The 14,782-nt window shown below is 52.4% G+C and overlaps 1 protein-coding gene across 1 annotated transcript; it reads left to right on the top strand.

The window, feature by feature from the left end:
• The first annotated feature begins 1,087 nt into the window (after positions 1-1,087).
• Positions 1,088-14,529, top strand: FBXO46 (F-box protein 46). The gene is given in 3 exon segments (XM_032839137.1): positions 1,088-1,168; positions 12,612-13,952; positions 13,954-14,529. Coding segments are annotated over 2 exon segments (1,818 nt in total). The 5' UTR covers positions 1,088-1,168; positions 12,612-12,689; the 3' UTR covers positions 14,509-14,529.
• The last annotated feature ends 253 nt before the right edge of the window (positions 14,530-14,782 follow it).

The raw sequence follows: 14,782 nt of genomic DNA, 5'->3' as shown, positions 1-14,782 counted from the left end.
GCCAGTTCTCAGGAGGAAAGAGAGATCTGGTCAGTCTCCTTTCTGGCCCTCTTTCCCCCTTCCCTCTTCAGTGCATATCTAATGAGGGCCTACCTTGTGCCAAGGATCATGCTGGAAGTTGGCAATTTCACCGCGGGCTTCCCAGTGCAGTCGGGAAGGCTCACAGACCTTAAGAACCTAGTGAAGCAGGGTCTTTACATTAAAGAGCCATAAGTTAAGAAAAGATTCAAAGAGGAAGGCCATTGGGATTGGCCCTTAGCAGCAGGTGCCCTCACGACGATCTATGTTCCTTGATAGAGCAAATGCTCCGTTTTCGAACGCTCTTTCTCAGGGCCAATGAGGGAGGACTGGGAAATACAGCTTAATGGGAAGCGATCTACCGACTTAGTGGAGAGTAGAGGCCCTCACGCCCAACACACTTCAGTTCAAATCACTTTCTTGCTGTATTGCCGTGGAGAAGAAGTTTCATCTCTTTTTGCCTTAACTTTTACAAGTATGGGGTAATACTTGGGTTGCCTGCGGGGTGTCTGGCATAATAAATATTACACAACACTTATTTACACTGTTCTGGGTGCTCGAATGAGATACACAAAGGTGCCTGTCCTCGCGAAGCTTCTATGATGCTGAATAGTTCCTAGTTCATGGGGCTTTCCTCCCTCCTAAAGCTTAATTTTCTCATTTGTAAATTAGAGGAGGTGATAGTAAGAAAACGGGGGAAGAGATGGAAAAATGTTTGAGAAAGTACAAGGTACTGTTAATTTTTATGTTAATGAGCATACGGAAATCAATAAACTTGTCCTTCCCAACTCTTCACCCCTCACAAACGTCTCTTGGCAATTTGCTCAGTCTCTTTCCAAGGGCCCCGGGCCAAAATGGAGGAGCCTGGACTCCATCTCCCAGTGCTCCTGGCGGGGGCGCTTTCTGCGCCTGCGCTGCAAAGAGCCCTCTCTGCCTCTTGGGAATCAGAGTCGTTCTTGTGCTCAGCCCGCCCAGCTTGCTCCTTTTCCCCACCTCAAGCGTGATCACGCTGCCTTCTGGGAGGTGTAGTCCGTGGCCGCTCGGACTCCAATTCCCAGCAGGCTTCGGGGCGGGAACCCGGAAGGGGAGGCTGGAGAGGAGCGAGTGGGGGAAACCCGCGTAGCCGAGAGAGCTGCGGCGCGGGGAGATGGTGAGAACCCCGAGTCGGGGCTGGGGGCTCTTGAAAGCTGGGGCGGGGGTTCGGGACCGGGTGGCGAGAAGGATGAGGCTGGGGCTAAAAAAGGGGCTGGACGACGAGAGATCGCTTTGGGGAGGGGTTCGGGAGGAATGGGAGCCGGAGGGAGTAGTAGAAGAATGGGGGCTGGGGAGGGGTCTTGGAGGTGGAGGGGGAGTCGAGCTTTGGGATTGATTATAAGGGAACTCAGAGCTGGGGAAGGGAGTCCTGAGTTGGAGAACGGGCTGGGCGTCCCGGCAGAGGCCCTGAAGGGAGCAGTTTCAGGGCGGGTAGCCTGGGGGATGCGGAAAGGAATGGGGGTCAGGGCTAGATGAATGAGGGGGTCTGTAGGCTCCGACGTTGAGATCAGCTGTGGATGCAGTTGGTTAGGGCCTCCAGATCATATTGGGGGCAGGAGGGCAAGCTGAGGTCGTGGGAGAGAGAAATCAATGGTAGAGTGGTGTGTTGGTTAGGCTGCTGTACTGAGGGTGGGGTGGGGAGCGTGGCTTAAGGCGCCTGGATGAGAGATAGTTTGTGCCTACACCAGCCAGAGACTCCCGAGAAACTGGACAGTCACAGAACTGTAGGATAAGATGGCCAGAAGGGGCCTTAGAGAGAACCTTTTGCACTCTCATTTCTCTAGTAGGATCTCGAAAAGTGTAGTGCGTTCTCTGTGTTTTGGCAGTCCAGCATTCAGATCAATTAATCTGTCTCTCCTTTGTGACCTGGGCAAGTCTCCCTTCTCTGAAACTTTGTGCCCTTATCTGTTGTGGGGACAGCTTGCCACTGAGAAGAGGGGAGGCTCCTGAACGTTGTTACCCTCCCTTGCAGGAAGTCCGTGGTAGGTCTTGGAGCTATTGGTGGGAAGTTCCCCATCCCAGGAATGTGACTGGGTCACAGGTGCTAATGGATTCGCTTCTTATCAGTCCAACCCCAGAGGCGTTTTTCTCAAAAACCTGCTACTGATCTAGGCACACCCCAGCTAAGAAGCAGGCAGGGGCTCCCCACAGTGGATTACAGCTAACACTTACTCTTTGGGAAGTGCCTGGCCCTTTTCTTAACTCTGCCAGCATGTTAACTCATTTAATTCTGACAACACCCCTAAGGTGTAGGTGGGGTTATCTCCATTCTATCCAAAGGAAGCAGAGCCCCAGAGAATTTAAGCAACTTTCCCAGGGTCATCCAGTATTAAATGGTTAGATTCAGGATTCCAACCTAGGCATAGCAGCCCAGAATCTGCTTTCACCACTGTGATTTTTGCCTCCTCTCCTTGTACTGAAATACAGTGTTAAGAGAAGGGCGGGGACTCCGGAACAGAAGCAGTCTTCAGTTGGAATTTTAGCCCTGCCATTGTCGTGTGACCTTGGGCAAGTCTTTGGGCTTCTCCTTTGCTATAAAATGGGCTCAGTAACCCCGGGAATGTTAGAGGGTTCAGGGAGGTAAGCACGTAAAGTTCTTGGAGTAAGTGCTTAATACACACGAATTGTCATTTTTTTTTAACAGAGTGGGAAACAGACTTGAGAGAGAACGCAGAAGACAGGGACCACCAGTGAGGGAGACATCAGTCAGGCTCCCTCCTTTTCCTTCTCCCGCAGTCTGCCCCCATATCTGCTTTTTCTTGTTTCCCACCCTCTACCCGTGGGGTTCCAAGTCCGAGGGTGACTCCCCAATGGGGTGCTCAGAAACTCAATCTGTCCCCATCTCCATCTCCATTTTGATCCCCAGCCAGATATAAATAATTCACTTGTCAATTCCTAGCCTGGCCCAACTCCAGGTATTTCAGTGAATAGGAAATATTTCTGACAACTGTGTTTTTTCTCCCTCCAACCTTTTTGGTTATTCCAGCCTCCCTGGGCACTTGGGCAACTTTGTAATTCATCTTGAAACACTTTGGTTCATTTGTTGTGAGGCTTCCTGAGTTTATCACAGAAATTCTCTGGCGGTGATAGGAAAGCTTATGGTTAAAAGCACTGGCCTCAGATAGGCTCGGGTTCCAATCCCTACTTCTGCTGCTGTGTGTCCTTGGCCAAGCTGTGTTCCCTCTCTGGCCCTGGAGTTCTCTTGTGCAAAATGGGGCCGCTTTCCAACCATGGGGCGGTTGTAAAGAGTTGATGAGGTAGCACTTGTAAAATGTGTAGTGCCTACAAAACTCTGTGTGTCTGAGGTCTTTTTATGGTTTTTATTTTCTTAAGAAAAACCCTGGAGCATGTGCTTTGGGACCAGAACTCCCATATTTGAATCCTGGCTCCGTTGCATGCTAGCTGTTTGACTCTAGGCAAGTCATTTAACCCTCTGGACCTCAGTTTCCTCTTCTGGAAAATGGGGGTGTGTTCCTCGAGTGGTCTGCGATGTTAGAGCGCCTGCTGTGTGCAGACTGACACCCTGCCCTTGGGGAGCTTGTTGTCGTTGCAAGGCAGGTGGCATCGGGACTCATTTTTCCATTTTTCGGGTTCGGGTTTTCTCTTCCTGATTCATTTGCAGCCCCTTATGCTAGCTTTGCCTGCTTCTCGTTGCGTCATTAACTTCAGGGGTCTTTAACACTTTGTCTTCAGCACTCGGTGAATCACCTGAAAACCTCTTGGTTTGGGGCAGAGTTGGCCAGTCTCTCACTCATCCCTGTGCCTGTATGTCACAGCTGGGTCCCCTGAGGTCATGTGACACCCCCCCGCCCCCGTTCCTCTATTTGTCTGTCTTAGAAAATGTGTCCGCTTTCCAAGTCATTTTGCCTTTCCTTAAAATCTTTCATGTGTTTCCAGCCTGTGCTTGTCCGAAGCTTACTCATACAACATGATATTTTTACCATTTCTAATGGGGGTATTTCTAGCAGCTCTGCCACTGCTGTCTGATTCCTAAAACCGCAAGTTTTCTGAAAGGCTTGGCTTGTCACCTGCTCCGTGATGCCATCCTGACCCCTCAATGAAGATGAGAACCCCCACTTCCACTCCCGGTCCTCTTAACTTGGTACATTCGTTTCCCCATAACACTTGCCACCTTGGAACTCACTCTATTTTTACTGTCCTGTCTCCAATTAGGATGTCAGCCCCGCAAAGGCGAGGATTTCTGTTTCCTTCTTTTCACCAACCCCCTGTCACCCCTCCCCCAACCCCCGCCGTGCCCGGAACAAGGGCCTGGCGCACAGTAGCTGCTCTGTAAATATCTGTTTAATAGTTGAGACCCAGTACGCAACAATAACAAAGGAATGACCATGCTCTGACTATCATGAGGGACCAGGGTCAGTTTCCTTCCAGAATATGAAGTGAAGAGGGACGAAGTCTTTGGTTTAGTCAGTGATTTCCAGACTCACCTTCCCTTAATAAGCCCAGAGCCAGAATACTGAGCCTCTTCTTGGTACCTAGCTGACATTGAGCACTCTGCTGGGTTGATCTCTGACTCATCAGGCAGCCCGTGGGTGGGTACTGTTATGATCTACATTTTATAGTGGAGGAAACTGAGGCACCAAGGGTTAAGCACCCTACCTACGGATGCACCCCCCAAAAGTGGGAAAGCTGGGGTGTCTGCAGGCCCTGCCTGGATTCTGTCTGCATCCCGGATCTCTAGATCTGAGGATTCCTGCTGTTAGAGAGAGCTGTTGGAAAGGAAGATTTGAAGAGGAAGAGAGAGGGCGGCCAAAAATCCAAGGGAGGGATGAATCAAGATCGTGGACCAAGTGGGGATAGGGGCGGGGCTCAAGAGGGTGGGGGTTAGAAGGAGCAGGGCCAGGAACAGAGCCCTGGTATCCTGCCACCGATTCCTGTGTGGCCATGACCACAGACCAGTGCATTCCCTGAGCACCTGTTCTGTGCCCAGCCTGTGCTGGCTTGACCCTGACTGTGGGATGGAGGCGAGGGGAACCAGGCATCTACTTTTTATTCTCTATCTTCTTTCTTTGCTTTATTCTGCTATGGACATTGTTTCCAACTTCTTTTTTTTTTTTAAGATTTTATTTATTTGGGGTGCCTAGGTGGCTCAGAGGGTTAAAGCCTCTGCCTTCATCTCGGGTCATGATCCTAGGGTCCTGGGATCGAGCCCCACATTGGGCTTTCTGCTCAGCAGGGAGCCTGCTTCCTCCTCTCTCTCTGCCTGCCTCTCTGCCTACTGGTGATCTCTCTCTCTCTCTCTCAAGTAAATAAATAAATAAAAATATTTTTAAGAAAAAGATTTCATTTACTTATTTGAGAGAGAGAGAGAGAGAGAGAGAGAGCATGTGAGAACGGGGGAGGGGCAGAAGGAGAGAGAGAATCCCAGGCAGACTCTATCTCAGGACCCTGAGATCCTGAGCCAAAATCAAGAGTCAGAAACTCAGACAGCTGAGCCACCCAGGCGCCCTTGGTTCTACCTTCTTAGGGTGCATACTTAACTTGTTCATTGTTAGCCTCTCTTTTTTCTTTATGCATCTGTGGAAACAGGTTCTCCCTAGACCTACTGCAGGCTGTGCTCCCAGGCTCTCCCTTTACCTGCATCTGGGGATTCTTTTTTTTTTTTTTTAAGATTTTATTTACTTATTTGACAGACAGAGATCACAAGTAGGCAGAGAGAGAAGGGGAAGCAAGCTCCCCGCCGAGCAGAGAGCTCGATGCAGGGCTTGATCCCAGGACTCTGAGATCATGACCTGAGCTGAAGGCAGAGGCTTGACCCACTGAGCCCCCCAGGCGCCCCTGGGGATTCCTTTTGCCAGTCTTCTGGGCTAGACTATTCTCTTTGATCTGATAGCTCCCTTTCTCTTCACTCACCGCTCCATTCTGGTGAAGCGGATCCTCCAGTAGCTTCCCGAGAAGGATTCCCGGACATGTATTCTTGTTTTCACAAACTCGAGCCTCCAACAGAAAGGTTTTACGCAGGGGAGATGTGGTCTGATTTATGTTTGGAGCCATCTCTCTGGCTACCATGGAAAGGATGCGGCTTGGAGAGCTGAACTAGGCCAGTGAGCCAAGTTCGGAGGCTGGAGCAGCTGTGCCTTTGAGGAGAGGTCCCAGCCTTCCAGAAACCCACAGCGTGGAGGGGAGGGGAGGCACTCACCCAGGTCATTGTCATTCAGCAGTGAGGAGGCCTCAGGAGAAAGAGATCCCCAATAGCTTGGGAGGACCCTGGACCAGCTCCTGGAGGAGGCACCAACCTGCCTCGGTCCTGGGAGCAGGAATTCCATCCTTGAACTTGGCTGGAACCAGCCAGCTTTTCCCAAGAGGTCCCCAGTAGCACATGTAAAGATGGACCCCCGTAGCACATGTAAAGTCGGGCAGTGTGGCGGTATTAGGAGTCTGTTCAAACAAACACATGTTGCACACCTCCGATGGGCTAGGGCAGTCCTTCTCAGATGTGCATGCGAATCCGCCAGAGAGCTGTGGAAGTGTCTGTTCGGCATGAGAGACCACATTCCTAACACACTCCCGGGGCCTCCTGCCTGGTGCTGCTCTAAAAGCTGGGGATCCCGCAGGGAAATGAAATAGGGAAAAACAAACAAACAAACAAAAAATGGTCTCGGGAGAGGAAAGTGACAAGAAACATTATCAACAAAGTTTCTAGTGTATTAGATAGGGCTGTGTGCTAAGGAAAAAAAAAATAAATCGGGAAGAGAAAGGTGAGCATCTGTGGTTGTCAGTGAGGGGCGCTGGCCTGCCGGTGTTTGAGGACCCAGTAAGATGATCCTCACAAAAGTGCCACTCAGGGACTAGAGCTGACGCTTCAGGAACTCCTGCTGCAAAGCCGGGTCTGAGGGCACTCACTTCGCCATTCCAGTGCCTCCACGTCCTTGAAATGAGCTTAAGAATAGTGAGATGATGTGACAGTTCAATGAGTTAATATTCGCAAAACGCCTTGAGCAAAGCCTGGTTCCCAAGCGTGATGCTTGGGTGAGCACAGTCCGTGATCAGTTTCTCTTTTAATATATTCATGCGGGTCATGATGGTTTATTTGGATGTCTGCCCTCTTTCTCCTCCTGGTGAGCTCAGTGTCATCTCTGTGTGCCTGGCGACCAGGTCTGGGCCAGCAGGCAAGAGGACCTTCGAATGTCAGATAAGGGGTATAAACTGGATTCTCGAATGGTTGGGGGCAGCCCACCGAGTGTCAAGCCTGTGGTTCGGTTCCTTACTGTTCAACCCACCTCTTAGGGAGAGATACATTGCAGTTTCCCATCACAGTTGTGGATTTGCCAAAGTGTTGGCCATTCTGTGGTTTTTTTGCTTTACATATTTTGAGGTCATCTTGTTAGCACATGTTGAGAATTTTTGTATATAAAATTCAGTTTGTTTCATTAGCATCTTTGTGCCTTCTAATACCTTTTGCTTTTGTCAGCTGTTACTTTTTTTTTTTTTTTTTTTTTAAGATTTTATTTTGAGGGATGCCTGGGTGGCTCAGTCACTAAGTGTCTGCCTTTGGCTCAGTTAGGATCCCAGGGTCCTGGGATTGAGTCCCATGTCAGGCTCCTTGCTCAGCGGGGAGCCTGCTTCTTCCTCTGCCTGCTGCTCCCCCTGCTTGCATGCGCTCTCTCTCTCTGACAAAAATAAATAAATAAATAAAAACTTAAAGAAAAAAAGATTTTATTTTGAGTCATCTGCACACTCAATGTGGGGCTCGAACCCACAACCCGAGGTCATGCTCTACCAACTGAAACAGCCAAGTGCTCCCCCCATTGTTTGTTTTTTTTTAAATGATAATTGTCTCTCTTCTCTTCTGTCTCTTGGTACATATTTATCTGGTCTTTTTCCATTTTTAAAAAAACGTTCAGTCCTTCTGGGTCGTGATGTTTTACAATAAATGGATCTTCACAGAGCATTCCCTGAAAGGTGACCTAGTGGAGGGATTAGTGTATGGGAAGTTAGAAAATTCTGCCCTGGTGACCTAGGACCCAGACAGAAGCTGGGTGTGAAACAGTTTACCCGGCCAGGCCCCATAAAGTTTAGGACTTGTTGCTCCAGGGGAAGGAGCTTTGATGCCTCCACTCAGTCCCATGCTGGGCGGGGCTGCTGGGACACCATGAAGACCCTGATCGTTCTGGCCCTTCTAGGTCCACTGTCCCATTGAGGAGACAGATCAGTGGGGAGGGCCGGGACTCGGAAACCCAGAGGTCCTCCTCTGGACAGGTGGCAGGTTTCCAGAAAGGGAACTCGCGCAAGCCCTCTCTAATGTTAAAGTTACGTTCGAGCAAAGACACAAATGAAATAAGGAACTGAGCCATGTGGAGATCTGAGGGGAAAGCTTTCCAGTTAGTGGGAACAGCAAATGCAAAGACCACAAAAGGAAAGAGGTTGGTTGGTGACTCTAGAGGAATAAAAAGCCGGGAGGCCAATGGAGGAGCCCAGAGATGGAGTCTGACCCAGGCTGTGGGGAGATCAGCTTCTTGGAGGAGGGAACAGCTGAAGTAGGGCGCCATACAATGTTTAGCAAAGCAACAACAGAGCACAGCGGTCCGAATCAGATTCCTTGGATTCACATCTCTGCTCCAACTCACACCCATTCTCTGTGGGCAGCCTGTCCTGCTTCAGTTCCTTTGTCCCTACAATGGAGAGGATAATAGCTTCTGCTGAGGATTGGACAAGGCCTAAGTACTCTACTCTCTGTGCCAGATCTGGTGCCCATCTGGGCCCACTGAAGGTGTGGAGGAGTGGCGAGGGCGGAGGGCTGGGTACCTGGGCTTTTTCCCAAAGGCACTGGGGAGTCATGGTAGGTTTTGAACAGGGTAGGGAGAGGGTCAGGTTTGTGCTTTAAGAAAACCTTTCTGGCTGTGACCTGCAGGATGGTTAGAAGCAGGCAAGGCTGGGGCGGGGTGGTGGGGAGACGGGTGACTCCTGCCATGGAGCCCCCTTTGGGTGTCTCTAGAATCTGCCTGGCATTGAAAGGATCTAGACAGCGCTGTTCAGTAGAAATACAAAGCAAGCCGTATGTGTAATTTAAAATCTTACGGTAGCCACATTTTAAAAAGTCAAGAGATGCAGTTAATTTTAAGTATTTTATTTAACTAAATTATATCCCCAGTATTATCATTTTAACAGGTAATTAATATTTAAAAAGCATTGTCGGGGTATTTGATATTCTTTTCTTGTACTAAGTCTGAGTCGGATTTGGGGCTCATGGTTGGAAAAGGCTGAACGTATAGGTGCGTTTGGCCATACAGTCTGAGCCTTGAATGCCAAGCCCAGACGCTGAACGCAGTGTGGAGGGAGTCGACGCGGGTTCTGCCATTTGTTTTTCAAGGATGAAGTGCTCCTGCTGTCCATTTGACGCCCGCAGGGAATCTTGGTCTTCAGGGTTCCCAACCAAACCTGGACGCTTATCTTTCTACTTGTTTCCTTCCGCCCTCAAAAGTCTCAATCCCGGAGCTGCCTGGCCCTTTAAATCTCAACTGTCAATCAGGGCTCCTGTTTAGAGGGAACGTCGTTTAATAAACCTCTTCTTGATACCTCGGCCTCGTCCGGGCCTTGTTCCTCCGTTTTAGCTAGGAGTTGGGAATTGTTTCACGCTCTCTTACACTCCACTGTTTCCACACCCCCTTCACCTCTCGCCTACTCCTCCCTCTTTCGAAGTTAGGCCCCTTCGCCAAGGCATTCCTTATATGGGCACGGCCCCGAACGGTAGCCGCTCATTGGCTGGGGGCGTCACGCGCGGGTCTGTCAACAAAGGGGCGGAGGAAAACTCGTCGCGCGCCTACCGGCGCGAAGTCTGGAGGGAAGGAGTGAGGGGGCGGACCCTCTTCTCTCGAGCGCATGCGTGAGTGTTGCCACCCTCTCCCACCGCTGGGGGGGCGGGGCTCACCGGTGAGGGTACTTTGGGGGCGTGTCTAGGTTTCGGGGGTCTTCTGAGTAGGTTGGCGGGTTGGGGGGCAGTTACAAAATCGGGGGGCTCCCTTTGCAGTTAAGCAGTATTTGGGGGCTTGAAGTAGTGCGTGGATGTCGGGGATACTTGGGGTTCCCTTGAGCTTAGGGGGAGCCTTGGGGCTTGGGTTTGGGTTCTTTTGTAATCTGGAAGTTTCTGTTGTGTTGTAGGGGTCTGCTTTGCGGTTGGGGATGTTTGGTGGTTATGTGATTTGGGCAGCTCATGGGCAGACAAAAAAGCAAACTAAAGAATCCAGGAGTGTCAAGTCTGGAGCCATAGTGCCTGGGCTTTCGCCTTTATCTAGTCCTTCCTACGTGTCTGACCCGTGATTTGGGGTTAAACCTTTCTGTGTCTCAAATCTGGACACTGGGACTAAGATACTACCTGCTTCAAGGAGACTGGGGAGGATTAGCAGGGATCTTTAGAACAGTACCTAATAAGCTGCAGTGAGCAATGCAGTAAATCTGCACATTGCCATTGATGAGGATTCTTTAGGAGTGTTTGGGGGGGGCGTTTTGGGCTTCGATAAATGTATGGTTTGGAATTAGTCTTATGTGCTAAGGAGCTTTTACGTTTTGTGAGTTATGTGGGGTTTGTTTTTTGTTTTGTGTTTGTTTTGTTTTTTTGGAGGGGGGCTTCTCTTAGGACATACGTGTGGAGATTTAGAAAGTGTTTGAAGAGGAGTGTAGGATTTCAGGAAACTGGTCTTTTGGGGCATGTGTGAGGTTGGGAGATTGCATTGTATGTTGGAGTTCTTGGTAGACTTGGGATTTGGGAGGCGTTCCTTGAGATAGGGGCCTTCTGTTGGAGGGGATATTAATAGGTTTGGAAGTTTAAATTAGGATTTGAAAGGGTCTAGGTATTTCAAGGAGGGCATTTATCTTCTGGAGATAAGGGTAGGAACTAATTGGAGGATTTCAGGTGGTAGCCAAGTTGTAGAGAGATAGTAACTACAGAAAACGGCTTTTGCTGTGTTTGTGTCTATTCCTGGGCATTCAGATGTGTTGGTGGATGGTAAACTTAGCCATCAATAGGTGGGATCAGTATATACTGCAGGGGTAAACAGACTTTTACTATAAAGGGCCAGATAATGAGTATTTTAGGCTTTGCAAGGCCATACATCCTCTGTTGCAACTATTCTGCCATTGTAGCGTGAAAGCAGCTGTAAGTAGATGAGCACACGTTTCAGTAAAACTTTATTGGCAAAGACAAGCAGTGGGCCATAGTTTGCTGACCGCTGATCTATGGCCATGTGGAAGATTTGAGGTTTGGAGCGTATTTATGTTTGAAGATGCCTGGAGGGAGATGGGCCCAGGAAATGATCCAGATGGAGGAGTATGCCGCCTGTTAGTCCTGCAGTGGAAAGTGGTCATGTCATACTCATTAGCAGAATTGCCTCCAGATTAGGTCACACACAGTCGTTGCAAAATAAAATGATCATTGTTAAGAGAGCCCTGAACTGAAGAGTCCTGAAACCAAGTTTCAGGGCCTGGTTTTATGATAAGTAACCCTTCCCCACTCGATCTACCTGCGGGCAACTTGAAGAGGAAACTAGATGAGAACAGGCCTTCTTATCCCACAGGTCTGTGCCTGTGCTACGGGAATTCATTACCTACACAGTCTTGTGCAAGTGGGTGCAATTCTCAGGGAGCCCCGGGACTCAAGCAAAGTGAAGAGCCGATTTCTTTTTTCTTTTTTCAAGATTTTATTTATGTATTTATTTTAGAGAGCACCAGACAGAGCGCATGAGCGGGGGGGAGAGGAGCAGAGGGAAAGGGAAAACCAGACTCCATACTGAGTGCAGAGCCTGATGCAGGGCTCGATCCCATGACCCTGAGATCCCAACCTGAGCTGAAACCAAGAGTCGGATGCTCAACCGTCTGAGCCACCCAGGCACCCCAAAGAGCCGGTTTCTTAAGCGCCTGGCTGGCTCTGACCTCAAATTTTCTTCCCCTGCCCAGCCTACCTCATTCCTTCCTCTGTGGGCTCAAGTAGCCATAGCTGTGGGCAGGGCTGGGAATTCTTGTCTTTTCAGGAACAGGCTACTGGGTGAGCACATGGAAGGAGGATGAACTGTCTGTCATTTGGTACTTTCACTTAAGTTCAGAGTTATGGCCGCAGAAGGCCCCTGGATCGTAAGTGAAGGCATTTGGACCGTGGAGTATGACCTGCAGGGTTGGAACAAGCTGCCAGCTTGTTACATTCTGGGTGTTTTATTTATTTACTTAAAGATTTTATTTATTTAGAAAGAAAGAGAGCACAGGCTCAAGCCAGCAGGGGAGAAACAGATGGGGAGGGAGACAACCTCAAGCAGACTCCATGCTGGGTGAGGGGCCTGCCATGGGGCTCGATCTCTTGACCCTGAGATCATGACCTGAGCCGAAACCAAGAGTCGGACCCTCAGCCCACTGCGCCACCCAGGCACTGCTGTTCTAAGTGTTTAAAAACCAGCCCTTGTTCCCTCTGCCCTCCACTTGCTTACCTGTGTGGTGGGTCACCAAGAGAGTTCTTAGTGGGCTCATTTGGTCTGTCCCCTCAGAAACTGAGGTTGGGGCGGGAGGAGGAGGGCAGGCTCTTCCCCCCAGCTCCCCAACATCCTCTTCCCTGTCTCCAGGTGGCCCGCGGAGCCTTCCCTGACCATCCAGGGCCTGAAATGCGGTGAACGCCTGCCTGTCTGCTACCGCTCCCCAGGATGGACCGCGGCGGCCTCCTGCCCTTCCAGCTGTGGTGCCCCCGACCCTTTGGCACCTACTCACAGAACCAGCCACGCCCACCTACCGCAGCCCTCAAGCCGTCAGCCTGCCCAGAGCCTGGCAGCGGGGCTGAGCCAGACCACGGGCCTGCCCACTCCGAGAACACCCCACCCACCTTGGCCACAGAGGCCCCTGCCTCCCAGCCGGCCCCTCTCCTCTCAGCAGCAGCTGCTGGCGATGAGGGGCGAGTCCTGCTGGACACATGGTATGTCATCAAGCCCGGGAATACAAAGGAGAAGGTGGCCTTCTTTGTGGCCCACCAATGTGGTGGGGGCAGCCGGGCCAGCTCCATGAAGGTCAAGGGGCACTGGGGCAGTGACAGCTCCAAGGCCAAGCGGAGGAGGCGCTGTCTTGAGCCTACAAAGGCTCCCCCGGACCCAGGGGGCCCAGAGGCGCCCCCTGCAGCTGAGGGGGCCCCAGCCTCGGCTGGCGAAGACGTAGACTTGCTCTCTGTGGCAGAGATGGTGGCACTGGTGGAACAGCGGGCCGCCCTGGCTTTGCAGAACTACCCGCGTCCGGGCACCCCGGCGCCTGTGGTCTTCGTGTCAGCTGAGCAGGGTGGGCCTGCCAAGGGGCTGGGGTCTGAACGGCGCTCCGGTGGCGGGGACTGCAGCCGGGTAGCCGAGGCGGTGGCCCACTTCGAGGCCCAGCGGGACAGCCCTCCAGCCAAAGGCCTCCGCAAAGAGGAGAGGCCTGGGCCGGGCCCCGGGGAGGTACGCATCGCCTTCCGTATCTCTAACGGCCGAGAGCCCCGCACCCCCGATGGCAGCTTGTCCAATGGGAGCGGGGGCCGGCCGGGTTGTGCCTACCCGGGCAGCCCAGGCCCTGGGGCCCGGGCCAAGGACAAGATCACTTGCGACCTGTACCAGCTCATCAGCCCCTCCCGGGATGCCCTCCCCAGCAACGTGGAGTTCCTCCTGGCTCGGGCGGATGAGGCCAGCGAGGGGGAGACGCCCGTCCCTGCCAGACCTGAGGACACTCCACCGGCGCCCCCTCCGCCCCCTGCCCGGGACTGCGGAGCCTCAGGCTTCCACGTGGATGTGGTGGTGACGGGGGTGGTGGATGAGTGCATCTTCTTTGGCAAGGATGGCACCAAGAATGTGAAAGAGGAGACGGTGTGCCTGACGGTCAGCCCCGAGGAGCCGCCCCCACCCGGCCAGCTCTTCTTCCTCCAGTCCCGCAGTCCAGACGGGCCCCCCGAGCCCCCCCCCAGCCGACTCCCCGGCCACCGTGCCGGGCCCGGACGATGCCGAGGGGACTGCGGACACGTCCCTGTGCCGCCTATACCGGCACGTGTCCCACGACTTCCTGGAGATCCGCTTCAAGATCCAGCGGCTGCTGGAGCCGCGACAGTACATGCTGCTGCTGCCCGAGCACGTGCTGGTGAAGATCTTCAGCTTCCTGCCCACGCGGGCCCTGGCGGCCCTCAAGTGCACCTGCCACCACTTCAAGGGCATCATCGAGGCGTTTGGCGTGCGGGCCACAGACTCGCGCTGGAGCCGAGACCCACTCTATCGTGATGACCCTTGCAAGCAGTGCCGCAAGAGATACGAGAAGGGGGATGTGTCGCTCTGCCGCTGGCACCCCAAGCCCTACCACCACGACCTGCCTTACGGACGTTCCTACTGGATGTGCTGCCGCCGAGCTGACCGCGAGACTCCGGGCTGCCGCCTGGGTCTGCATGATAACAACTGGGTGCTGCCCTGCAACGGGCCGGGCGGCGGCGGGGGCCGGCCTGGCCGCGAGGAAGGGAGGTGAAGCCGGGGAAGGGGGTGGGGAGAGCCCACCATGCCCGCCCCTCCCCCTTCCCCCCCCCCCGGGAGCCAAGGGCCAGGTCTGGGTCACCAGCCCGTCCCCCCAGTCCAGGCAGCGTTGATCCCCCTCTGGAACTGAGACGGGGTTCAGGGGGATGATCGAGAAAGCACTCTGATCCACTGACCCCTGTTGGTTTTCTACTTTTCAGACCAAGGGCCGCAGACCCTCGAGTAGGGTGGTTTTTTTTATCAGCATCTCAACAACTTCTCCATTCAGC

This window comes from Lontra canadensis, unplaced genomic scaffold (genome assembly GCF_010015895.1).
Source record: "Lontra canadensis isolate GAN:19392208 unplaced genomic scaffold, GSC_riverotter_1.0 scaffold107, whole genome shotgun sequence".
Classification (NCBI taxonomy): domain Eukaryota; kingdom Metazoa; phylum Chordata; class Mammalia; order Carnivora; family Mustelidae; genus Lontra; species Lontra canadensis.
Note: the sequence above shows the minus strand (reverse complement) of the source record. Positions and strands in the feature narration are given on the sequence as shown.